At 55.6% G+C, this 25,328-nt stretch overlaps 8 protein-coding genes across 8 annotated transcripts; 5 read left to right on the plus strand and 3 right to left on the minus strand.

Moving 5' to 3' along the window:
- The first annotated feature begins 246 nt into the window (after positions 1–246).
- On the plus strand, positions 247–4,232 carry QBC33DRAFT_342519 (uncharacterized protein). Its single transcript, XM_060423768.1, has 3 exons — positions 247–2,400; positions 2,944–3,846; positions 3,916–4,232. Exons 1-3 carry the CDS (start codon positions 450–452, stop codon positions 3,936–3,938), a joined length of 2,877 nt encoding a protein of 958 aa, XP_060285321.1. The 5' UTR covers positions 247–449; the 3' UTR covers positions 3,939–4,232.
- Positions 4,233–5,632: 1,400 nt separating this feature from the next.
- QBC33DRAFT_342392 (uncharacterized protein) lies at positions 5,633–7,586 on the plus strand. Its single transcript, XM_060423767.1, has 7 exons — positions 5,633–5,789; positions 5,874–5,917; positions 5,978–6,003; positions 6,119–6,209; positions 6,275–6,526; positions 6,584–6,875; positions 6,938–7,586. The coding sequence occupies exons 1-7, from the start codon at positions 5,773–5,775 to the stop codon at positions 7,464–7,466; spliced, it is 1,251 nt and encodes a 416-aa protein (XP_060285322.1). The 5' UTR covers positions 5,633–5,772; the 3' UTR covers positions 7,467–7,586.
- A 1,070-nt stretch (positions 7,587–8,656) lies between these two features.
- QBC33DRAFT_448058 (40S ribosomal protein S3) lies at positions 8,657–9,626 on the minus strand (the record flags this gene model as incomplete). The annotated part of the gene is made up of 2 exons (XM_060424454.1): positions 8,657–9,416; positions 9,604–9,626. 2 exons carry the CDS (start codon positions 9,624–9,626, stop codon positions 8,657–8,659), a joined length of 783 nt encoding a protein of 260 aa, XP_060285323.1.
- A 364-nt stretch (positions 9,627–9,990) lies between these two features.
- On the plus strand, positions 9,991–13,170 carry QBC33DRAFT_532292 (phosphatases II). Its single transcript, XM_060427363.1, has 2 exons — positions 9,991–10,274; positions 10,339–13,170. Exons 1-2 carry the CDS (start codon positions 10,251–10,253, stop codon positions 12,778–12,780), a joined length of 2,466 nt encoding a protein of 821 aa, XP_060285324.1. The 5' UTR covers positions 9,991–10,250; the 3' UTR covers positions 12,781–13,170.
- A 599-nt stretch (positions 13,171–13,769) lies between these two features.
- QBC33DRAFT_342696 (armadillo-type protein) lies at positions 13,770–16,467 on the plus strand. Its single transcript, XM_060423770.1, has 7 exons — positions 13,770–13,971; positions 14,039–14,144; positions 14,214–14,365; positions 14,425–14,916; positions 14,979–15,238; positions 15,298–15,736; positions 15,823–16,467. Exons 1-7 carry the CDS (start codon positions 13,906–13,908, stop codon positions 16,177–16,179), a joined length of 1,872 nt encoding a protein of 623 aa, XP_060285325.1. The 5' UTR covers positions 13,770–13,905; the 3' UTR covers positions 16,180–16,467.
- Positions 16,468–16,625: 158 nt separating this feature from the next.
- Positions 16,626–18,182, minus strand: QBC33DRAFT_342653 (methyltransferase domain-containing protein). The gene is made up of 2 exons (XM_060423769.1): positions 17,830–18,182; positions 16,626–17,742 (listed from the first exon to the last, which is right to left on the minus strand). Exons 1-2 carry the CDS (start codon positions 17,895–17,897, stop codon positions 16,851–16,853), a joined length of 960 nt encoding a protein of 319 aa, XP_060285326.1. The 5' UTR covers positions 17,898–18,182; the 3' UTR covers positions 16,626–16,850.
- A 669-nt stretch (positions 18,183–18,851) lies between these two features.
- QBC33DRAFT_532299 (uncharacterized protein) lies at positions 18,852–21,967 on the minus strand. Its single transcript, XM_060427364.1, has 2 exons — positions 19,878–21,967; positions 18,852–19,811 (listed from the first exon to the last, which is right to left on the minus strand). Exons 1-2 carry the CDS (start codon positions 21,478–21,480, stop codon positions 18,916–18,918), a joined length of 2,499 nt encoding a protein of 832 aa, XP_060285327.1. The 5' UTR covers positions 21,481–21,967; the 3' UTR covers positions 18,852–18,915.
- Positions 21,968–22,366: 399 nt separating this feature from the next.
- QBC33DRAFT_532301 (uncharacterized protein) lies at positions 22,367–23,762 on the plus strand. The gene has a single exon (XM_060427365.1). The coding sequence runs from the start codon at positions 22,507–22,509 to the stop codon at positions 23,605–23,607; it is 1,101 nt and encodes a 366-aa protein (XP_060285328.1). The 5' UTR covers positions 22,367–22,506; the 3' UTR covers positions 23,608–23,762.
- The last annotated feature ends 1,566 nt before the right edge of the window (positions 23,763–25,328 follow it).

Genomic DNA, 25,328 nt, shown 5'->3' on the forward strand with positions numbered 1-25,328 from the left:
GGTACTGCCTATTTCTACCCTCTACCTTCATCGTCCCGGTGAATTTGTCTCGCGTCCCGATTTCATCTCCCAACTCGAACCGCACAAACATTGCAGTCAAATACCTTACCTGCAGAGGTGCGACTGGGTGCAGAAAACAGCATCTCCCAGAAGAGCGTTACAAGATAAGCCGATACGCGTTGCCTAGGGTTAACAGCCAACAGCCAACAGCCAACAGCCAACAGCCAACATACCACACACTCCAACGGACATCCTAACCGACTCCGCAACCAACCTTAACCCAACCTTAACCCCCGACTCTCCCGACTCTCTAACTCGCACGATTCAAAACACCTTGAGTATCTAGGAGATAGATGGCCATGCCCAACAACTGAAGAACATCGCTCCACTACTTGCAGCACCCCCTTACAAGTCCCCTTGACCCTTCGAGTGCCTAGGAGCAGAGCTCTATGGCCGAAGTATCACTTGATTCAGGCCATCTGGCCCCTGGAGAGGAAGATCTTCTCGATTTCGGACTTATTGCCGAAGAAGAAATTGGACATGGTGGCAACAACGGCCTCGATGAGCAGAACCTTGTTCTCAACCCCGATGTCGACGCCGATGAGTTTGACTTCCAGCTCGGCGGCATAGACACGGCCGAGGACATGGCTGAGGATACAGGACACAGCGACATTCATCTTGCCCCATCTTCCCGTGGAGATGAAGCCTCGAGGAAATATCGAGCCGAGTCAGAGATTGGCTATGAAGATGAGGACGCAGGTTTAGACGCCTCCCACCAGGCAGCATCCCACCAGGCAGCACCTCTCCAGACCGACGACATTCAGGTGGCAGATGATGCTGATAACTATGAGGAGATCACCTATGAAGATGAAGGCAATGTTGCCTTAGAGGACTCCTCACTTGCAGATGTGCCCCCTGTCGAATCAACCAGCCTGGATCAACCTGCAGATCAAGATCATCACAATCAGGCCTTGGACGAAGAAGAACTGGAGGATCTGGGTTTTGACCCAGAGCTTGCAGCTTCCGCTGCTTCCGCTGATACTGCCCAGACTGCCCAGGAGGCACATGAGAAACCCCCAGCACAAAACAGGGAGGCCCTGTTGCCAGAACAGGTTGAGGCTGAGGCTGCCCAAGACCTGGAGCAATCTTTGTCTCCTACAAAAGATGGCCATGAGGAGAATGTCGATGGCGAAGGTCCTGGAGAAGGCCAGCCTTCACAGCATCGATCTGATATAATGCGTCCACCTGACATACCCATCCTCTACAACAACACCTCGTATGAACTGTGCGCCAAGGAAGACAATGATAACCCCGACACATACTTCTTCGCAGGAGATTTGGAGTTGGACTACCCCCTCTCAGACTTTCTTTCGTGCCTCCGTGAGGTCATCTCCAATGAGGTCTCACCTAAAGATGAGATTATTGTCAGAGTCGATCAGCTTGGGCTCGAATTTGGAGAGGTGAGACGAACCAACTCAATTCATAGTGGCCCCTCTGACATTTGGCAGCATTCAAACGAGAACTTCCTCCACACGACCACTTTTCGAGACATCCTTTGGCTCTATGAGAGACTTCAGGGGAATGACGGTGTAACTGAGTATTCTGCACCTGTCGTGGAGCTTCTCACTCGGCCAGACTGTACACAGCGCTACTCCAAGTTGCTAGATGCCGCCGATCAAGGCATCGGACTGGCTGAGCTGCTAGATTACTTGGACCAGTCCCAGTTGTCAAATGCCACTTCACCTGCGAAAGATGATGCAGATTACGGAGATCATTATGAAGAGGACGGGGAATTAGGCTCTCACGAGGAAGAGGCCAAAGATATTGCAGAGGAGAACTTCCTTGGCAGTGAGACCGCTCATGTGGAGGATGGATTCCCTGAAGACACGCTAGTAGCAGATGCTGGCATGGTTGGCAGTGCAACGGCAGATGAGGAGGCAGCCGAGGATGCAGCCATTATGGCTGACTCTGTCCCTCGCAACTTCCAGCAAGAGATTTACTCTGAGTATAGTGGTGATGATGTCGAGGGAGAGGGAGAGATCGACTTCAACTTGCTCGAAGACCAGGAGGAGATGAACCATGACACTGCTCACCTTGATTATACAGCAGCTTTGGGGCAGCAGGATACCATGGGGAAAGAAAACGACTTCCCTTCTCCAGATGTCCTTGCTGCCGACGAGCAGCAGCAATACGGCGGCGCGGATGTGCGCGACAACTCTGGCCATGCTCCCGACGAAGCAGCCATCGGCAATGTCAATGTCCTCGAGGCCGGCGCTGAAGAGGTCGACCAGGCAGAGGAGGAGAGCAAAATGGATGGGTTTGGTGACGGCATCGGTGGCGGAATCAGTGATGGAGACGAAGCTGCACAAGCAGAGGTCGCTGCAGCTTCAGTGGCAACTGGTAATATTCCCATTTTCATTTCCCCCTTCGGGAAGCCGGGTCTGAAGCGGAAGTACATGGATGACTTGATTGATTGGCCCGAGGACGAGTTTGATGTCTCTTCCGCCGCGCCGGCGTGGAAGTCACGCCGCCTGGCAGGCTCGTTCGCCCAGAATGCAGGTCATCACACCTCTCGAGCTTCGTGGAGTGTTGATGACGACCTGATCGATTATTCTGATGACCGAGGGCCTGAAAGCGGACTTGTCAGACATGACGACTCCAAATCCCCAAACCCCCTTGCTCAGGTGGACGATGATGGCCTCATCGACTATTCTGATGATGAAGAGCCTGCGTCCCGACCTGTTGGAAATGAACATTCAGAATTCCCCATCCTTCTTGGGCAGGTGGATGACGGCTTCGTCATCGACTATTCTGATGATGAAGAGCCTGTGTCCCGACCCGCCAGACCTGATCTTTCAAAATCCCCAGGCCGTCTTCCACGGGTGGACGATGGCCTCATCGACTATTCTGATGATGACGAGCCTCTGTCCCGACCCGTCACAGATGGATCCCCAATCTTGCCCCCGCCCCTCCCACAGAGCAATAGTCCGGGGATAGCCAGGGGGTTCGATAGCGACCCCGTCAAGGACCTCATGGAGATTGGAAACATGTGGGTTTCCCTTCCGCGAGGCTTTGGCAAGCTGGCTCCAATGCCTGCTACTGCCTCAGAGAGCTACCTTCGTGAGCCCCTCGCCACGGAAGTCGATAGATCTCCACAGAAGTCTCATGAGGCCATGGCCTTGACAAAGCACTCCACACCCCAAGCTGGGTTGGATGTGGCCTGGTCTGGGTCGCAAGATGCTCATAGGCCCCCGTTGGGTGCTGCGCATGGCATTGCATCTCCCCATTCCCATCACGGTTCAGGCACATTCTCGGGTTCTGCATTCGCGCCTACCCTTGATGCTAACTCGCCCCATTTTAAAGACTACAGTGATTCTGGCACCAAGCCCCGTTCTGGCCCCAACGTAACCCACGAGTCGATGCGCGAGACCGAGTTCGAGCAAAACGAGTACGAAGACGGTGGACAGAGCGAGAATTTCGGGACCGTCGAAGACAACAAGCAGCACGACGGGGCAACACACACCGGTGTGGACGTTGGTGAATCACGAAACAAGGTATCCCAAGACCATCCCTCAAGCCCCGCGTCAACCATCAAGGGTGTTGAAATCAGCTATGATGTCGCCGAAGACGATGCGGGCGACACCTTTGACTTGGATCTACGGGAACCCCAGAGTTCCTCCGAGGCGATCGGACAAAATCTTGACGAAATTGACTGGGAGAACGATGGCGATGATGACATAAAAGAAGGGGTCGAAGGGCAAGATCCCGCAACGCTAACCTCGCCGAGCCGCTCTGTCAAGAGAAGCAGACAGCTCGACGATTCTGGCAGCCTGGCTGATGAGAGTGGTCAGTCATTCCTCCCTTTTTCCTTTATGCTTAGATATCAAGGCTAATTAATGGCTACGTGAGAAGCAGACGTCAAGCGGCGAAGAACTTGAGTCACCGGGCTTCCGCAGAATCCCCCTGCCCTGCCGCACAGCACGGTATCTGCGGACGTGTTGTGGTTGTAGTGCAACTACGCCAACCTGCACTCCACGAGCATTTCGTCCTCCCTTGTTCCTTTCTCACCCTTTTTGGGCTTTAACCCTTCCACAGGCGACGAGCGCGACATAATGATTTAATGCAGGTCCTCAGCATACGGGCCGATGCATATCAAAGAGGTAAGTCATCGCTTGCGAGTTCGAGATCACATCCATCTGCGCAATCGGAGACCTCCCTCCGTCAACTAGCAACCCTCCCTCGATTGCTTTTTATAGCAATAGCATACTCGAGATGTATAAAGTACGGCCGAACCCGGCGTTATCAGCCAGCATACCTCTCTGCCATCTCACTTGAGGCCCTTATCCGCTTAGTTGATGTCGGTGGCCAGCCTCTACCACGGGTAGCAAACTCGTGCTTTTCTTTTTTTTGCGAGGATACAAAGAGCGGCCGTGGGGTTGGCCAAGGTAAAATGCATGGGGCGTTTGGCGGAGTTTTGCCGCGATGAGGCTGGTATTGTAGGAGGGCATGGATTCTTCGACCTGGGATGTCATTTGAATTTCGAGAAGACGACTCGCCTTGGAATGTATTTGCGACGGACGACTTCCACGCGAGACATGGTTCACGGGATGTTGCTCCCACGAGAGGAGATCGAAAGACGGGGCGATCAAGAAAACCTAGGGAACCCTGTACGGTTACTTGCTTCTCTTATCCACGGATGAGAGTTTTACTTGGGGAAACCTTAGCTACTGCGGTTCCCGCAGATTGGAGGCTCTTTGTAATCAATGCTTTCTCTCTTTCTACAATTACCTAGGTGATATTTCTGACCGTGCAAGCTCCACTGTGACAAGTCACAAGAAAGGGTTCGTCAGCACTAGTTGTTGCTGTTCCCAAGGAGTTCCAAGCACTTGGCGACTCTCAGGTACGAGGAGGAATGATCATATTCTTTTAGTTGCATAGGACGGATATCCACTATTTCGATTTGTGCATAAGGCTGGGGCTGTGACCACTGACTGACTTGTGAGCCGCGTCATATGAGTTTGGCTGCCGCCTAGGTAGGCAAGCACCTTTTTCGAGTCAAGTTAATTATTCCAAGTGGCGGGCAGTGCAAATCAAAATTAACAAATTTTCAAACTTTGAACCCAGATCTGTGAGCTAGATAGATGAATCAGCCAACAGGGAGCCGGGGAGAGCGAGACGCCGGAGGTTCACCAGAGGCTTGTTCGCCAACTAAAAATCTTTCGAGGTCCTCGTCGCACGTGGATCCCTGACAAGCCTTGCACATGTTTGATGAGAATGGAAGTTTGTTCTGTTTTGCTGACACTGTGTGGATTGATCTCCTCGGGAAACAGCGGCCGCTGGTGGCGGCTGTACCTGTTCAAACTTCAGGGGCCCCTGAAACACACGCCAAGTACATAGCACTGTACATACATATCCGGCCAAATGCCGGCCTGGGCTCATCCCTTCCCATATTTCACTACGGATGCGTACGCTGGCATTATTTGTGCGTGTAACTGATTGCCGTAGATACAACTTCACCCAACCCGAATCAAGGCGGCGACCAGGCGCAAGCCTTCCTACTCGACTATCCGCTGGACTCTCGTTAGAGACTCTCTCATCTTTTGATGCATCGCTGTTGGGCCTGAGTCTATTTTACTCGCCCGGCGCGGGTTAAAGTCCTTCCTTGTCCCTCCCCCATCGCTCCCTCATATCCCCGCCTTGGTCGATCGCAAGACTCAAGGCATCGTTTCGACACCCAGCGCCCCCGCTGTCCAGACGTTCTTTTCCCTCAAGATGATGCTAGAAGAGAAGTGCGTACTTTGCCCATCCCTAGCGCCCGCAATCAGGGCGCGGGGAGCCAACTTTGCGGCGCTGACAGTGTTTGACCCTGACAGGTACATCGGTCTGGCATTGGCCATGACCTCAAGTTTAGCCATAGGTATGCGCTGCCCCATCGATCTTTTGAGGTGTGTCGATACTGACAATTCGGTCCTGGTAGGCACGAGCTTCGTGATTACGAAAAAGGTACTGCTACTACACTCGTCCCGACCCAACCTCGATTCGAAACGATTCGAGAATCCAAAAGCCGATATCGAGAAGCCGAGACCACGTTTGCGCTGACACATCGCTACCATTGTAGGGCTTGATGCATGCTGAAGAACGGCATGGCTTTGAAGGAGACGGCTTCACATATTTCAAGAGTCCCCTCTGGTGGGTAGGAATAGCGATATGTATGGGCGACCAACTTCCTTCCCTGCGGGTTCATCGCAACGATGACTGACAAGGGCGCGTGCAGTGGTCCTCGGAGAAATCTGCAACTTTGCAGCGTACGCTTTCGCACCAGCCATTCTAGTAACACCACTGGGAGCCCTGGCTGTCCTGATAGGCGCAGTTCTGGGCTCATATTTCCTCAAGGAAGAGCTTGGAACACTGGGCAAACTTGGGAGTGCCATCTGCTTGATAGGCGCCGTCATCATCGTCCTCCACGCCCCGCCCGACGAGGAGATCGAGACCATTGACCAGATCCTCCACTATGCGATCAAGCCGGGTACGACTATCTGGCCACCCTCCCTCGGGGTATGACATGCTGACCTTCCCACTCCAGGATTCCTCCTCTATGCTGGCACTGTCTGCATATTTGCAGCCGTCATGATATATAAAGTCGCTCCCGTCTACGGAAAGACGAATCCGCTCGTCTACCTTGGAATCTGCTCGCTTGTGGGCTCCGTGTCGGTCATGGCCATCAAGGCATTCGGCATTGCCGTGAAACTCACCATCGGTGGGCACAACCAGTTCACACACCCGTCGACCTACGTCTTCATGATCGTTACCACGGTCTGCATCCTGGTGCAGATGAACTACTTCAACAAGGCGCTGAGCCAGTTCCCCACCAACATGTACGTTTGTGGATCTGGGGTAAATTCGTGGCAGCTCAAATTGGCTGACAACAGTGCTTTAGTGTCAACCCGCTGTACTACGTAACTTTTACGACAGCAACCCTCTGCGCATCCTTCATCCTCTTTAGCGGCTTTAACACGACCGACCCCATTAACACCCTCTCCCTCCTCTGCGGTTTCCTTGTGACCTTCACTGGCGTCTACCTGCTCAACCTCAGCCGCAACGACCCGAACGGCATTAAGATGATGGCACGCCGGGGCGACGCCACAGGAACCGACATGGTCTCCAGCATCCAGACGAGGATGAGCATGGAGGCACGGAGATCCGTGGGCCACCAGCGCCGTCTAAGCGTGGGGAGCAGCCGTGGCGACAGGGAAGGGTTGATCCGTGCCTATGACGAAGAGGAGGCTGCCGGATTCGGGCTGACCGACCTCACCGAGGAGAGCGACGAGGAAATCGACCCGAGAAGCCCGATGATGGGGAGCCATCAACAAGGCCGCGCCAATGGCACAGCAAACGGAAATCCTCACGGCGCGAAGGGGCTCCAAGAACATATAGAGCTTCAGCCGAGGAAGTCTGATGAACGGTAACCCGAACCAACACATCTCGTTATCAACCCCTGGCGTCCCTTGATAGTAATTCCCTCTGTCTTCACACGACATCCGAAACCTTTGTACATTTCCATTCACCACATCGCATACGGGGGTCAACAGGGTCATAATCGGGGGTTTGGTTTCTCCTTCAACGAACGGGCTTCACACACGACAAGCCGATCCAACCGAAACGAACGGATCGGACAGCATGATAGGCGTAGGTTGAAGCAGTTTGGGATGGGGAAGGGGTTCGTAAGGGCGAATTCGCTGCCTGCCTGCTTTTTGATTGGGAAATCCTGGCTACTACTACCTATTGAGCAAAAGCTTGCTCTCAATGACATGAGGATAAAGTGTTGGGGGGTTCATGACACGTTTGGGAGGGGGGCCGGACACACACACAGAGAGAGAGAGCCTCTTTACCATGGCAAACCGGCGTTATATGGATGGTCGATTATTGTTTCCTGTTCCCGACTTTTGCTGATTTATCGTTTTCTTGTTTGATTTTTGCGAACGCATCCGACGCTGTGGGGCCGTCTTGTACGATATATACACCCCGGCGGGGAGGGGTAATCGTGGGTTGCTTCATTTCTTCTGTTACGAGATCTAGAAGACGCAAGAGGGCCCAGGCGAAGTTCCTCTGGCTTGGAGTAGCTAGAAGCTAAATCCATCCATAGTACTGCATCTTGTAGCATTACGGAGCAGACATTTTAGTCGACCCTTTCTACGATTATTGGATTTCCGTGTTGTGTTCATTGCTCTCTTTCCATTTCTCTTTTTCTCTCTCTCTTCCCTAAGGCCAGATATTGTAAGGTTAAGTACAAGAGGTGACCTGAAAAGGGAAAGGAAAGAAGGAAAAAAGGGAAAAGAAAAGTCGGCGACGCATCCATTCCCTCTCCTTCCTCGCAGTTGTCAATTCAAATGTTGTGTCATGACCATCAAAGTATGTTGACGCCGTGTAGACCCATCCCTTCCACCACCGGTTTGTACTTGCGAATTGATGCCAACGACGAAAAAAAGAAACGATCCTCCACAACCACAACCCAGACTTTCTCTCTTCCGGGGGGGGAAAGGGGCAACCAAAATGTCCGTCCCGTTTACCAGGCGGCGTCAATGTTCTCCTCGAATGAGGAAGAAGATGGTTGGCCGTGCTCCTCCTCGGCGAGTGGTCCGGACGCCTCGGGGGATTCCTATTGCTCCGCAGGCGCCGGGGCCTCCTCGGCGCCCTCCTCGTCCTGGCGCTGGGCCTCAGCCTGGGCCTGGGCCTGGGCGGCCTTAGCGCCGTAGTCCTGGCTGCTCGGCTGCAGGACGGGGGCCTCCTCCTTGGGCTCGATGATGGTGACGGCGTCGGGGAGGGACTTCTGGGGGCCGGCCTTGCCCTCGGGGTCGCTGCCGCGCATGATCTTGACCTTGATGCCGAGCACGCCCTGGCGGAGCAGCACGTGGCGGGTGGCACTGTCGATGAAGTCCTTGGCCGGCTGGCCGCTGTGGATCATGAATCCGTCGGTGAACTTCATGCTCTTGGCACGGGCGGCGCGGAGCTTGCCCGAGACGACGACCTCACAGCCCTTGGCGCCGCTCTCCATGATGAAGCGGAGGACACCGTAGCAGGCGCGGCGGACGGCCAGGCCGTTGAGCAGCTTGTAGCGGAGCGACTCGCACTGGGCGACGGCGGACAGGCCGCGGTTCTGGACTTTGGCGGCGTAGAGGGAGACCGAGTTCTCGGGGAACTTGAACCGCTTCTGGATGAGCGAGGTGAGCTCGCGGATGCGGCGGCCCTGCTCGCCGAGGACCTCCTGTGTGTGTGTCGCCCGGATGATGATGTCGGTGACGGTCGGGGTGACGCGGACCTCGACGCCCGAGTAGCCCTCCTCGGCCAGCTCACGCTGGAAGAACTCGTTCAGCTCGGCATAGAAGACACCGTCGGCGATGAACTTTCTCCGCTTGGAGCTGTGGGAGAAAATGCTGAGTTAGCAAGGCGTGATCAACAAACAAGGTTTAACAATCATCTCTTTCCCTCTCCTCTCTCTCAAAAATTATGTAGGTCTGGTTTTCCTTCCCCAGTATAATTTCGTGATGCCCTCAATATCCCCCCCCCACAGATGCATGATTCTTTTGGCCTGCAATTGTAACTCACATTTGGGTGCCTGGAACCGCCATGTTGTCTGTATGATCTCTTCTCTCTGGTCTACTCGGCTGGTGTCGAAGTGGCTTGTCTCGATTGGCGGTCGAAAGTCGATGAGGATTACTTTTTCGGCGGGTCGCGGTTCGAAAAGTTGAAGATTTCGGTGCACTTTGGGACTTTTCTCAATGGTGAGGTGGGGGAAGCCCTAATCGCTAAAAGCGGTATGGCTTGATAACTGGCCGGGGTGCGCAGGTACGCTGGTACAGTACACGAGGCTCTACTAATGGCCCGTGCACAGCACGCTCACCAGCCACAGCACCTCGAGCTGCGCCAATGGGCGGGTCTGACATCACATGGCAAATAGAGTTAGCCTCGTTAGCCTCGCTGAAGCAATCCGCAACCCGCAAGTCGCAAGGCATCACGAATGGAAGCTGTGTTGCGGAGCTTCAAGTAACCGAACCCCGTACCGACTTCGAGCACATCTCATGGCAGGCCACGCGCGACATACATGATTTTGCGTGTCCCTGCGCTCATCTACTTCCCGCTCTAGACAGTGCAGGATCAGACAGAGAGCTGCCCCTCGTTACCACTTTCGAGTCGACCAAAGTCGCCGAGTTCCCGACGCCATAGCAGCCCTAAACCCGTCATATTAGCCCAAGATGCCGATCCGGAGCTATAAACATGTTTGTTTCCGAGGCCAGGGGTTAAATATATATGGCGAGCTCTGACCCTGTTTATCTTTGCTAGGTCTACAAGAATATCCATGCGATCCGTGGCGGGAAGCCCCAGCTTGGCGATCTTTACCTTCAAGACTACCACCTGATATTCTGCTTCCAAACAAGCCCCAACGGCTCAGAGGAATCCGGTGCACCGGCAAAGGAACGGCAAGGCTGGACTGCATTCCAGATCATATCCCACTGTACTCTGCGCCCATCTCCGCCTTCCAGCGGAATCCCTTCTTCGATCCGCATCCGCTGCCGGGATTTCACCTTTGTGGCCTTTAACTTTGCCGACGTCAAGCAGGCTCGTGATGCCTTTGACTTCATTCGAAGCCGTACGTGCAGGTTGGCAGGCATAGATAAGCTCTATGCTTTCAAATATGAGCCCCAACCACCAGAGAAGGCTGTTAAAGGGTGGGACTTTTACGATGCGAAAGCCGAATTCCGACGTCAGGGGATAAGTGAGAAGTCTGCGGACCGAGGTTGGCGAATATCTGCCATCAACAATGACTACACCTTCTCTCCGACCTACCCGGCGCTGCTGGTGGTCCCGTCCAAAATATCCGATAACACCCTCAAGTACGCCGGGGAGTTTCGTTCCCGAACTCGTATACCCGTCCTAACCTACTTCCACCCCGTGAACAACTGTACCATCACTCGGAGCTCACAGCCCCTTGTTGGGATAAGATTCAAACGGAGTATCCAAGATGAGCGACTCGTCAGCGCATGCTTCTCTGCTTCAACCGACTTCCCCGGCACATCTCCAAGCCCCACAGGCCTAGAACAGAGCCCGTCCACCAGCCAAGTGGACCTGCCAGAGCCTATGGAACCCGAGCTGTCGGATATGGAGAGGCTCGAGGACGAATTCATCGCCGAGGCCAACGTGATGTATGATGAGAAAACAGGAAAGCGGCTGGTATACGGGGCACAGCAAAATAATTTGATCGTCGATGCTCGGCCTGCAATCAACTCGCTTGCGATGCAGGCTGTGGGAAAGGGCTCTGAAAATATGGATTACTACAAGTGTGCGAAGAGGGTGTTCTTGAATATAGACAACATACACGTCATGAGGGATTCTCTCAACAAGGTCATCGATGCGATCAAGGACGCCGACGTCTCCCCGTTTCCCCCGAATCAAGAACTACTTGCCAAGAGTAGCTGGCTGAGGCACATAACGGCAATCCTGGATGGCTCCGCCATCATCGCGAGACAGGTCGGAATTCAACACTCTCACGTTCTCATCCACTGCTCGGACGGTTGGGACAGGACAAGTCAGCTTAGTGCCTTGTCACAGCTCATGCTAGACCCTTATTACCGCACCATTGAGGGATTCATCGTCCTCGTTGAGAAGGATTGGCTCTCGTTTGGGCATATGTTCCAACTGCGATCCGGCTACTTGAGTCACGAGAAATGGTTCTCCACGCAAAACGATGCCCTTGCCGGCTCGACTATCCAGCCTGGCGAAAACGACGGCAGGAATGACGCTCTCGAGAGCGCGTTGGCCAGCGCAAAGCGCTTCTTCAACAAAGGTCTGAATCAGGGCGACAGGGAGGACTCGTCGGGCCTCGACACCGATGCCGCGGATGAACCGAAGAGAGCGCCGAGCCCGGTTCCAAAAGACCAGGCCACGCAGCTCCGAGACATCTCACCCGTATTCCAGCAATTCCTCGACGCGACCTACCAACTGCTCCGGCAACACCCAACGCGTTTTGAGTTCAACGAGCGCTTTCTCCGCCGCTTGCTCTACCACCTTTACTCGTGTCAGTATGGCACCTTTCTATATAATAGCGAATACCAGCGCAGAGAAGCCAATCTTCGTGACCGCACCTCGTCGGTCTGGGACTACTTCTTATCCCGCAGGAAAGAGTTCACCAACGAGGATTACGACCCCACCGTCGACGACCATATCAAGGGCCGTGAGCGCCTCGTCTTCCCGCGCTTCGGGGAGGTCCGCTGGTGGTACCAAGCCTTCAACCGCTCCGACGACGAGATGAACAGTGCGCTGAACGCCAGTGCTTTAGCCGCGGAGCGCGTCGCGACCTATCAACACCGCAGCGAGGATCAAGCGGCTAGCAGCAGCACTCCGCCAGCCGATATGTCTTTCGACAGGGGGAGCAGCGTCGGCAGCTATCCGGGCACCCCCCGGCTCGGTGCCGCCGCGGGGGCAAGGGGCCTCAGCCGGAGTCCGCAGCCTCTGAGCTTGCCTACTAGCAAATCAGTGCTGACGGGGGTGGAGGCCGCGCACGTTATGCTGACAGCTGATGCGGGGGTAGACCCGCCGCCGCTGAATCGGAGTGCAAGTACTGGAGATGTTTCGGGGGGGGGGACATTCGCAGCGCTGCGGGATGGGATCGCAGGCCTGGGGATAGGGAAAGGGTTACTTGGGGGAGGAGGTGGCCTGGGATCGAGCAGCGATGTCGGACACCCGTTGGGGGATAGTGGTGGGGAAGAGATGAAGAGCATGGATTAGGGCATTCGGGTCATTGGCGACGAACGGCGTTGACATATCATATCCTTCTCCTCCCTTTTCCAGACCCGGTCCATGGATTGGGAATGAGCTTGATCAAGTTGTTTTGGAGCAAGGAAGGAATTTAGGACAGCGGTCTACTGGGAGTTATGATCGGGAAAGCATTGCTTCTAGATGAGCATATACTATCTATATATATGCCTTGCCACTGCATATACGGTAAAGTGGCTGCTGCAGTGGCCCAGCTACTTTAATTACCTTGAGCTCATGATTGCTGCCATATACTATGGTACCCAAGCAGTCGGCATATGTATCTTGAAGCGGGAAGCCCCACCTCAAATCAATCAAGCTGTGGCTAGGTAAGAGTAGGTACCTAATAATAAGCTTTTGACCCCTCAAGTGTGGCTGGTGTGTTTATCAACCTGGAAGTGTCTGACCGCAACAGGGAGACGGGGCGCCTTTGAGATGGTACCGTACTTTTGATACGCAGGAGAGAAGCTCAGTTCTCCCCTTTTCACACTATTGCCACATATTCCAAGCAAAGATGAAATGGGAGTTACCTATTTAGTGAGAATCAACTATGCTGATTTTTTTTTTGAAACGTAAAGAAAGTATCTGCCCGCCTGCTGGTGAGCTGAAGCGCTCGTGATATCACTGTAGGGGTACCTAAGTTAGGTCGCTGCACCCCCCCAGCCTTGGCCCTGGCCCAGCCTGGCCACCGCCAATTTGCGCCGCTGAGAAAATCAAAGCTCCTGCCCCGTCCAGCCTTGATCTCCATCCAACGTCTCAATTTCCACACCACCTCATCTTCAGCATCGCCAGTATTCTCACCAAGCCGCCCCGCAATCGTGTTCATTATATCCTCCTGACTCACCTAGGGTCGCGCCTTACATGTTATGACCCTCCATTAAGGCGACCGATCGACCCATTTCTGCCCACGATTCCAACCAAATCTTGGCGGACCAAGTCGACTGGCTGCAAACCCCATCTACCCAATCCACTGTGCACTGCATTACCCACCCCACGCGATCCAGCCTTCTCGCCGCGTTCAACCCAACACCTTCTTCTCCAGCAAACAGATCCTCCGATACCCGCTAGTAACGCGCTTTCTCACAAATCCCGCCCGCTATGGCTGACGCGCCAAGCCCAAGTGATGAACTGTACCCCATCGCCGTGCTAATCGATGAATTGAAGGTATGGATGGCCGTGGCCAAAACAACGGGTGTCCTGCCTACCTGTGGATTATTGACACTCTGAATAGCACGACGATGTCCTGCTGCGCCTCAACGCGATCCATCGACTCTCCACCATTGCCCTCGCCCTGGGCCCCGAGCGCACTCGCGAGGAGCTGATTCCCTTCCTCGACGGTTAGCCAGCCCGACCCTGCGCCGAATCCATTCTACTGCTCCTTATCACTAACTCACGGGAACGAACAGAATCGGTTGAGGATGAAGACGAAGTCCTCGTCGCCTTGAGCGAAGAGCTAGGCGGTTTCATCGAGTATGTCGGCGGGCCGGCGTGGGGTCATGTTCTCCTGTCCCCCCTCGAGAACCTGGCTGCTATCGAGGAGCCAGTCGTGAGAGACAAGGTACGTTTTGGCGTGCTAGAAATCCCGCCTCTTGGAGCACCTGGCTGAACTAGGCACAGGCCGTCGAATCCTTGAACAAGATCTGCGAGGAGCTGTCGTCCCAGCAAGTCGAAGAATACTTCATTCCCCTCACGATTCACCTCTCAAAGGCCGACTGGTTTACCTCCAAGGTGTCGGGGTGCGGCCTCTACACCGCCCCCTACAAGAAGGTTTCCCCGCCCATCCAGGAGCAGCTCCGACAGCAATTTGGCCTGCTCGTCCGCGACGAGACCCCCATGGTGCGCCGACAAGCCGCGACCAACCTCGCCAAGTTTGTGAAGGAGATGCCCGCTGCCATAGTTGTTGAGGAGATGATACCCATGTTCCAGCACCTTGCCCAAGACGACCAGGATAGCGTCCGGCTGCTTACGGTCGAGGTCCTGATTTCCGTCGCCGAGGTTGTTCCAAAGGAGCAGCAATCGAGCCATGGTGTTCTTCTTACGTCGTTGAGGAGTCTCATTGAGGATAAGAGCTGGAGAGTCCGATATATGATTGCTGATCGGTTCGAGAAGGTGAGAGATCCTTTTTTTCCCGGCGATGCCGACAACACCAGACTGGCTGACCCCTTTCCCAGATCGCCAAGGCGGTGGATGAAGAGGTCGTGTCGAGAGACCTTGTGCCGGCATTCGTCAAGTTGCTCAAGGATAACGAGGCCGAAGTGCGGACAGCCATTGCCGGCCAGATTCCGGGATTCTGTAGCTTGGTCGAGCAGCCCACGCTCCTTAATGAGATAATGGGTAGCATCGAGGATCTCGTATCCGACCCCTCACAGCACGTCAGGGCGGCGTTGGGAACCCAGATTAGCGGACTGGCTCCTATCTTGGGCAAGCAGGAGTATGTTGTCTTTGGCCGCATCTCCCACTTCCCCCCCTGCGCTTGCTGACTTGGTACAGGACGATTGACCACCTCCTTCCCATGTTCCTCCAGATGCTGAAGGACGAATTCCCTGAGGTTAGGCTCCACATCATCTCGAAGCTCGAGCTGGTGAACAAGGTCATTGGGATCGATCTCCTTTCGCAGTCACTCCTCCCGGCCATCGTCCAGCTGGCCGAGGACAAGCAATGGCGAGTCCGGCTCGCTATCATCGAATACATACCGCTCCTTGCTAGCCAACTCGGGGTCAAGTTCTTCGACGAGAAACTTAGCCAGCTCTGCATGGGCTGGCTAGGAGACACCGTCTTCTCGATCCGCGAGGCGGCAACGCACAACCTTAAGAAGCTAACCGAGGTTTTCGGAGTCGAGTGGGCTAGCGAGGCCATTATCCCCAAGGTTATGGCCATGGGAGGTCACCCCAATTACCTGTACAGAATGACAACTTGCTTTGCCATCACCGTGAGTTTCTCTCCCCCGCCTCTCCCCTCCCCTCCTCTCCGAATGCCGATACAAAGTCCATTGCGGACGCTAACACCTGGGCGCAGACCCTGGCGAGCGTGTTGAGCATGGAGGTGATCGCCAAGTCGATCCTGCCAATGCTGGAGAAGCTCGTTGCCGACGACATCCCCAACATCCGGTTCAACGTGGCAAAAACGTATGCGGTCTTGATCGGCGTGCTGCGGCGCCTCCCGGACCAGGGCACCGTGTACTCCCTAGAGAAGGCGGGCGCTCCGTTCAGCGCGTCGCCGAGGGGCCAGCAGCTCATCGAGGAGCGCATCATGCCGAGCCTGGAGAAGCTGCAGAAGGACGACGACGTGGATGTGCGGTATTTCGCGACCACCGCTGCGGCGGTGGCCACGGGCCCGCTGCCTGGTGGAGAGCCTATGAACACTTCACCGTAGACGGTTATGAGAGAGAGAGAGAGTGAGAGAGAAGGGAGGGGTTGGGAGACAGAGAGACGTAATGAAGCAATTCTCAGTTCCCGTGCCCTTTTCTTCCCTGCGCCTCGGCTGCCTTGATCTGCATTTTTCGAGGTGCTCCCTTCTGCGACCCCCTTCCTAGAGTTGTCGATCGAGGCAGTGTCCTTCTCCGCCCCCCTGGTTCCGTCCGAGATGAGCGTCATCTCCAATAAATCCCCGCGGGCACACGTCGATGGGGGTTACGGTTACATATATGCTTAAGAGGCGTGGAACCAGACGTAAGGCTCAGAAAAAGGAGATGTGGAAAGTGGTGGTAGAGGAGGGGCGGCAACTGCATGGATAGCATGGTATAGGAGCCACGATAGCTGCCTTGGACGAGGTGTAAGAATAATAAGCATATTTGAAAACCACCTGTAGGGATGGGTCTTGTTGATTTATTTCCTCTTCTTTTATCTATCTCTCGTTCCCCATGTCTCTGGGAACCGATTCTCGGGCTTCCCGCTGGATCTGGTACGGCATATCCCAACAAGGGAGCTTCGTCTAAGTAAACCATCAACAATGAGCACCGTCTCCCCTTCGCCAACGGTGGGGTGTCAAGAATCAATCACCCACGCCGCACTCCCAAAGGCCAACCAACCAACCCCCCGCGCCCGTCACCTCGGCCTCGCGAAGCAAACAGAGCTAATAGCCTGCCCCTTGACGCCGCCAAAGCTGAAGCTCGGGTACTTGATCCTCCCGACCTCCTCGAGGTGCCGCCCGTCCTCCTCCCCCCTTACCCCGGCCTCCCCAAACCAAACCCCCAGCTCCGCCTCGGTCCAGTTGCAGCTCGTGACGAGGAAGAGCCCGCCCCCCGGACGCAGCAGGCTGCGCACCCGCGCTCGGTACCCCTCGCACACGCGCCGCCCTGCCGCATCCCGCTCGTCGCTCAGGCTGATGGCGTCGAAGGTGCCCTTGTCCAGGACTACGTCCCAGCCCGCTGTTGGGTCTCGGTCTCTTTCTTCTTCTTCGCCACCTGCTGCTGCTTGTTCCGGCCCTGGCTCGGGCGCGCGGGCGCGCACCGCGTCCAGCGGGCCGGCGAGGATGTCCCACACCTCGAACTCGACGGGCGGCGCCGATGATCCCTCTACCACCGAGTGGTTGTCGCCGTCGTCATCGTCGTCGTCGTCGTCGTCGTCGTCAACCCGCGAGGCGGCGACCCGCCTCGCCAGCGCGACGCTGGCGGCGCTGTAGTCGACGCCGAGGAGGCGGCCGCGCCAGCCGGCGGCGCGGAGCGAGAGCAGCAGGGAGCCGTTGCCGCAACCGAGGTCGAGGATCGTGGCCGTGGACTTGTCGAGCCTGGGGGGTGGTTGTGTGCTACTTGTGCTCGTGCTACCACTCGGAGTCAGAGGAGGAGGAAGGGTTCCGGTTGTGGTGGTGGCGGCGGCGAGCCCGTCGAGGAAGTCGCATATCTTGGCCTCGGCGTCGGAGTCGTCGAACCAGATGGTGCCTTCCTCGCGCGGGTTGGACGCGTGGTTGGTCAGCTCGGTGGCGTAGATTGCGTCCCAGCTGTGGGCATGGCGAGATTTGTCAGTTTGGAAGACTTCCCCGGGTGACTAAAGGGGGGTTATAAGCCCAGGGTCTGTATGTACATACTACTGCTTTGTGCCCAGCTCGGAGGGATCGAGGTGGGTTGGTTTGGGAGGACTTGCGCCGTCGGCCATGGTTCGGCCAAGATAGCTCCAGTAAACACGGCTAAGAGATTGTGTCAGGGGTCGGCGGTCGGAGTCGAGGAGAACTCTGCCAAGGTTTTCCCCTCCGGTTGGGCTTGAGTGTACCGTTGTCGCAAGTTCGCATGCCGCCGGCGGGGACCTTGAAATCAATCGGTCGACCCTGCCCCACTAGCAGCCCCCACCACAGTAGGCCCTTTGTTGGCTCCGAGGCCGTTGTCAACCGACCAGGGGTCTCATTGACCAGTAGGTACAGCGACTGCACGAGGGTCAATAGAAATTGCAAATCCTCAACGGACAGCGGAACTTTTCAATTATTGCCTACTATGAGCGTGAATTCCCCTGGTCTACGGATCCCATGGTCTGGGGGACTGACCCAGAGCGAAGCTCCGTAGCAAGCCCAGGAGGAAGATCTTGGCCTTCAATAGCATTATCACATGCTGTTTATGGCCGATCAAGAGCCATTGCCCGTCTTCAAACGTAGTCAATTCGCAGGCAAGTAGGCGTAAAAAGGGGTAGGCATCTATCTAGGTATCATGCCTATCCCCACCGTCGTCATATGAAAGGGAAACCTTCCTCCGTGATAACAAGATCGCTTCCAAGTTCCATCCATGTCCCATCCAGCCCCCTTCCCAGTCCCCGGTCGGTAGATCCCTTCCCTCCACCCAGCCGGCAATGCTCTTCTCTTCTTCCGGCGACACATCATCTCGTGCAAGCGTGCGTGCGTGCGTGCGTGTGCGACGCATATATAAGATGTGAAAGGAAATCCCTTCCTCCGTCATGCCGGATTTCTGCCCAGTCTCTTGCAGACCTAGCTAAGCCTACGCAAGTGTCCAGACCGGTGCCTTGATCAGGACCTGTCTTCCTCTGACCTCGACACCGACGAACCCAGCAAAGCGCACCCTGCCTGGGTCCTTGTGCGGTGGGGCTGGAGGCGCGGCTGCAGGCGGTAAGTGGTCAGCAAGCGCACCTCCCTTTCTGCTGCCTGGCGTATTATCGCCGAGGCCGCCGCCTAGGGACGGATATATAACATACCTGATCTGGCCTTGTCGGCCCGTCGATCTCTTCCGTCCTTCGACCCGCCGTCCTTTCCGCCTTCCTCGCCCGCGCCCTCCTCGCCAGCTTCCGAGGGCCGCCCGTCCAATGGCGGCAGGCCCGCCTTCTCAACCTCCATGGTCTCTGGCTGGATGGGCTGCTCCGGCAGGGGATATGTGATCGCCACGTCGCGGCTCTCCAGGGGGAGGCTGCTGGCGATGGCGACGGCCAGTTCGACAATCATGCTCGCGCTCCCGTCCACCCCGGGAGGAGGGGGATCTGCCAGGTGCTGGAACAGGCACGCCGTCAGGTTGCTCGTAGCGTGGCGGGTGAAGTCCGCCTTGTGGTCGGCGCTGCCGGGGCTCCGGAGAACATCGGCAAGACCTTCTAGGGTCGCCATCCGCCAGCTGACGACCTTGCCCGTGAGGGCAAGGTATTCCTCCTGACTGCTCATGGTGTAACTGAAGTGTCGAATGTTGTGTTCGATACGCTTCAGCTCCCTACTAAGCTCCGGGTCGAGCCCGGGGTGGAAGCAGCTGTTGAATATCTCCTCCATCACCCATCGGGTAATCACCGCACGGCCGATGGCCGTCATCTCCTGCTTGCCCGTCTTCACAGCGTCGCTGCTAACGTAGGGGGCCAGCCAGGAAGGCAGGGTCACCCAGTCCTTGCGGATGTTGAAAGACAGGTTGTTGATGGCGCCGTTCAGCCGGTTAAACCGTGTGATGTACTCGCTATCATCCAGCGCCGTTCGACTCTGCGACATGCGCTGTTTGGCAAGGGCATTCTGGAGCTGCTCGATCTGCAGAGTGAGCTGTTCTATATCCTTCTTGCCATCGAAATACAGCCGCTTGACGTTCTTGTACTTGCTCACTTAAAACCAACAGTCAGTAACTTGTGCTCGGCAACGGTAGAGGGAAGGTTGGTAGGTGCACATACGTAGGTCCTTGAAGGCCTTCTCATCCGTCTCGCCTCTATCGCTTGTAGGTGGCTGCGGGCTGTTGCGGCCTTGCTCCACACCTTGTCCTTCGAACTGCTGTCTCTCCGACCCCGAAGTTTGGCGGTAGTTAGACTGCTGCGGAACCGCCGGCGGCGGTGGCAGGTTGCTCATATTCTGCGGCTGCTGATTATGCCTATATGACGGCGGTGGACCGGGCGGTGGCTTGTCTGTCTCTTGTGAACGCCGACTATGAGGCTGTGTCGGAGGGGGCATGTTCTGGCCCGGTGAAGAAATTTCGTTTTGAGGTGAATAGTTCACCGCTGGAGACACCTGGGCTGGTTGGGCGCCGGTGGTTGAATGTTGGTCCGAGTCAGCTATCGGTGATTCATGCGACTGCTGCGATACAGTCTCCGGGTTCTGATGCTGGCTGCTGCCCAGATGTACCCCACTACGATATTGGACCTGTTGCGGGCTGGCAAATTGGTATTGCTGCTGCTGCTGCTGCTGCTGTGAAGGGTCAAAGACAACTTGGTTGTACTGGTGTTGCTGCAGCTCGGTTGGTGTCTGGCCTTGCAGCAGCTGGATATGGCCGTGTTGCCCAAGATATGCAAGCTCTCCGCTGCTGCCGTAGGATGGAGGGTCAACGTCGGCGGCAACCTGACGTATGGTGGTAGGAGTATTGTGCTGCTGTATATCTTGGGGGTTCTGCAGGCGCAATTGTTGGTTAGACTCGTTGACCAGGTATGAATCTTGCAACTCCCCTACGCCTTGGAGAGGAGATCCTCGTGAGGGCGGGCCTTGGGATTGCCAGTCGACCGACGGCTGTTCAAGCGACACCTGGGAGGCACCGGTCCTGATTGGGGGAGGGTTGCTCACTCGCTTCGAAGGCCTGCGAGCGAGGCCGGCGGTGTTGTTGTACGAGTTCTGGGAGACGTGCTGGTGCGGATCCGGACCACGGTTGCTGTTGTTGCTGTTGTTGTTGCCGCTTAGGATGTTCTTGATGAAATTTCGCTTCTTGGGCGGCTGGGCCTGGGGTTGGTGCGGAGGTGCGACTGGCTGTCCCTGGACTGCAACGGGGGAGGTGACGAGTGGGACGTTCTGGAGGTTGTTTACGGAGCCGGAGGGACTGTATTGGTGGTGCGGGTGCTGGTTCTGGATAGGGGATACCTGGGAGAAGCGGTGCGATTGGGAGCGGGACACCTGATCGGCGAAGTCGGGGTCCTTCTGGCGGGGATTGAAGGCAGCAGAGACGGTATTCGAATGATGCAGCGGCGAGACGCTGGCGGTGTTGACGCCTCCCTGCGGACTGGTGTAGAGGCTGACAGTGTGCGGCGGTGGATGAGGGGGCTGTGATTGCAACTGTGGTTGTGACTGTGACTGTGATTGCGATTGGGGTGGCTGTTGTGTGCTGTCAAAGGACTCGTTGGAGCTGAAGGCCGCGTTTGACGAGGCTGAAAGGGGGGTGTTTCCAGCGGCTGCGTTTCCAGCGCGTGCGGCAGCTGAGCCGCCGTCGGCGGAAGCTAGAGAAGCAGCAGGACCAACCGTGTCAACCAGGTCGTGTTGAGAACGGTTGTGTTGCCTGCCAGTGCGACCGAAAGGCATCCTTGGGCTTGGGCGCGGCGTGTTTGAGGGCTGCTGGTGCTGCCGGGTGCGCGATGCTGGATGGCTCAAAAGATGTATGGAATAAGACCGGACGGGCTTCACACTCTGGCCAAGACAGGGACGTGCGAAGAGGGGCAGGCGGGGAAACAAAAGGGGCTATGGAGTTGGGATGGCGCGGAGAAGGCAAGAAAGCCGGCGACAGTAGTCCGTCCGTAAGCAAGCAGCTGCTAGCTCGTCAACAGGACGATGATCGCTGCGCTTTCCTCGACTCTTCTCGCCAACAAACCCCTCACCAGTTTGCAGGAGGTCTGAGTGCGCAGGGATTGGGAACAGAGGGCAGGGGACTTTTTGGGAAACCCGTGTCACTCGGGAGGGGCTGTGTCGGCGTCAATGTGTCGCCCGATGCCGTTCCCGTCGTGTGCTGGATGGAACCAAATAATTCACGACGACCGCTGCTTGGTGCTGACTGACTCCTCCTTAAGCTACCTATCTCTAGGTACCGATGCCGCTGCTACGCAGTAGTGTGGATGGATGGGCACTCACGCATTCTAGCGTCATCCATGTGACCCCTCGCCGCTTTTATGCAGGCCTACTCACACCTTTACATAGGTACCTATACCCTCTGACCACCGTTTTTAGCAGGGATCGTGACGCAGCAACCTGGGAATTGCTTCACTACCGTCCTGCCGGATACAGTCATTACGGACTTGTGGAGATCGAGATCTGGAAATGAGACACCAGAATGGCGCAACAGCAGCACATTGAAGGGTCGCCTTCTTTGCGCTCAGCCGAGGATGATGAAAAGGCAGAATTGTTCTCTGCAATTCACTCAACGCTTGACAGGGAGCAGCTGCCCCTGCTTGCGAGCGACGTTCTACAGCGTATCCAACCGCACCATGCAGCCCCGACTACGAAGCCGTCAGTCGGCGAGCCCATGTATGGCTCTTACCACGTACTCTTCCCGCTGACCTTCGATGTTGGCCTTCGCTGGGTCGTGAAAATCCCCATCAATGGCACGGCAAGCAAATGGGACGAATTGTCTGCCTCGGCCCTAGCTTCCGAGGCCAACACCATGCGCCTGCTGAAGCGCGAGACTACCATTCCTCTGCCCGATGTCTTAGACTTCTCCTCAACCACACAAAACACTATCCGATGCCCTTACATTATTATGTCCTTTATTTCTGGAACACCTCTGTACGACGTCTGGTTTGGACACCGCCTGAAGGCCACCAGCCCCGCGCACGCCGGACCCGCGCCCTCGAAGGCATCGCCTCGGCAATGGTGCAGCTGGACAGGTTCTCATTTCGAACCGGCGGCTGTCTTCTCTTTGGAAGCGACGGGACCCCATCGGGGATCGGGCCGATGCGACAAGCCGACTACAAGGCCATGCTTGACCGATGGTTCGTCCACAAAGATCCAGACGACGACCCCGTTTACGTCGAGTGTGCGGCATCCAGCGACCCGAAAGCCTACTTCACTCTCATGCTCGACAGGTATCCAGAACAGAACCCGGTTCCCAAGGGTGTTGCGATGCTCTTGCGCCGGCTGATCAGCTGGATCCCCGAGCCCGTTGGTATGGATCCCTTCGTTCTTGCACATCCGGATTTCGACATCCAGAACGTGATCGTGTCCGAAGAGGGCGAGCTGGGTCTCATCGACTGGGATGGCGTCGCTGCTGTGCCTCGCAGCCTTGGCAACGAGAGATATCCCGGGTGGCTCACGCGCGACTGGGACCCGGCCATGTACGGATATAAAGAATCCATGGACCATGGTCTGGAACCAGAAGGAGTGTGGGGAGATTCGCCGGAATGTCTCGCCTACTACCGTGGCGTCTACGATGGCATGGTGGCAAGACATGATCGTTCGGAGAGGGGACGTGGTGCGGACCCCAACCTCTGCCGAATGTCTCTCATTACGGACAACCTAGCCATTGCGGCGCATGATCCTCGGTGCCGAAACGGAATCATACGTAAGATGGTGAACGAAATATGGGCTGCGGCGGGACGAGGTGGGGAGCTGGATTTCAAGGACCTGGCCATCATGTTCGCCGAGAGCAACGTGGACGTGGCGGTGATGGAGACGCTCAGCAAGGGCTTCGACGCTCTGCTGTCCAGAGAAGGTTTATAGGGGCAGATGAGCTCCAGAGCGTAGATATTGCTGCCCTGCAGTCCGGCCGTCCCCCAGGACTGCTTTACTAACATACCAGGCGTAGTAGGAACCCCCGGATCCGGACGTGGCACCTCTTGACCAGTGAGGAAGCGCAATAGTAGATTCAATAGGGATGACTAACGCCAAAATATCATGATACCTGCCAAAGCTATTTATATCCCATATGGCAAGTGGTATTCGATAATAAGTAGCTCAAACTGGGTCCAGAAAAAGACCCCTGCAACTTTGGTTGGTAGCTCCTCACCCACAACTTCAGGTTAAAGCAGCAAGAGCTCAGTTCCTTGGCAATAATCGAAGATGTATGGATAATTAGAGATTCGTCTCATAATAAGCTGTGTTTCCCAGTGCGGCTGACGGTACTTTTGGAGACAAAAATCGAGCACAGCTAACAACTCTCAAATCTACGCAGTTAATCCCCGGGCAGTCTTCTCGAGGCTCTCTCCTTCTCTGGGAAAACGGACAATCTCCTGCAGGATATGCGGCATTCAAACGGCCCACAAGGCGGGATCGTTAGTTGCTACCACGTCGCTGTGTACTTCTAGCCCTACTACAGCTTGCCATTTCATCCCTGATGACCTGAAACTGTTACCCTGTTCGGCTTTACCGGCAAACATGGCTGGGATACCCAAAGCCTGCTAAACCTTTCTCACCTGGGTTCAAAAAAAAAATAATAAAAAAAAATATCAACAATTCCTGTTGGCAGTTGGCTGTTGCCGCACTTGTCAACAGATTGTAACTGTAACATGTGTTCCTTCAAGGGTTCATCCAGGGTCGGGTGAAGAACTTGGTCGTTCTCTCGTTTCGAAACGAAACACTGGATCTGCTGAAGTTTGTGGGTCCATCATCACGCTTTCGGAGCTACCTGCGTTAGCTCTTCAGCTTCCATTGTTAAAAATAGCAGCTGGAAAATCCTACGCAACTTTTGCAGCAGTTCGTCCCCACTTGCCATTAACAGGTTCGCCTGGCGGCCTGGTGACCCGTGACACTCGAGAATGGAAAAATTGAAACGCCACCTACAGTTGCGGCGTAGGTATTTCCTGCGATTACTTCGACCAGCTTCGAACATGGAGCGAAACGTCAAGGTCCAGACTCCAGAATCCACCCCGGGCCTATCCGCATTCGTGACGGAGATGAGATTGGGGAAATGGATCCTTAGGTAATCACTGCCAAACGCCTCTTGGAAAACCATCATCCAATAAGGGAGGCAGATCGACTTGACGAGAGGCCTTCTTCATACCTCAGTTTCCCCACGAGATGTTCGAATCTGCGATACCACAGTAGAACCCCATACTCGCCAAGAGGATGGTTCCGGCATTCTGCATAGTCAATAAGCCAAGTCTAGATCTGGGTGCTTGGCAACTGGGCACGGTGATCGAAAAGTCAAGCTATCCCTGCCCCGCTTGTCTCTCCCTGCCGAGAGCTTAAAGAGACGGAGTGCCTCCGGTTTGCGGGGCCGGGCAAAAGTGGAGAACCGGCATCAGGATCGGTAGGGAAACAGCGATCGAGTTATGAAAACACCGGCCAGCTATCTACCTTTTTTGCGAATATCATCTCCAGATTTCAAAACTGGGTAATGCTCGAGGTTCGGGCGCACTTGTCTCCATAATCGAAATGTTTCATTACGTAGATAGATTAAACTCTGAGCACCCCTCATAACGTCAACCCCTGACATCACTTCT

This window comes from Phialemonium atrogriseum, assembly GCF_030411735.1.
Source record: "Phialemonium atrogriseum strain 8032-3 unplaced genomic scaffold QBC33scaffold_7, whole genome shotgun sequence".
In the NCBI taxonomy this organism is placed as follows: Eukaryota; Fungi; Ascomycota; class Sordariomycetes; order Cephalothecales; family Cephalothecaceae; genus Phialemonium; species Phialemonium atrogriseum.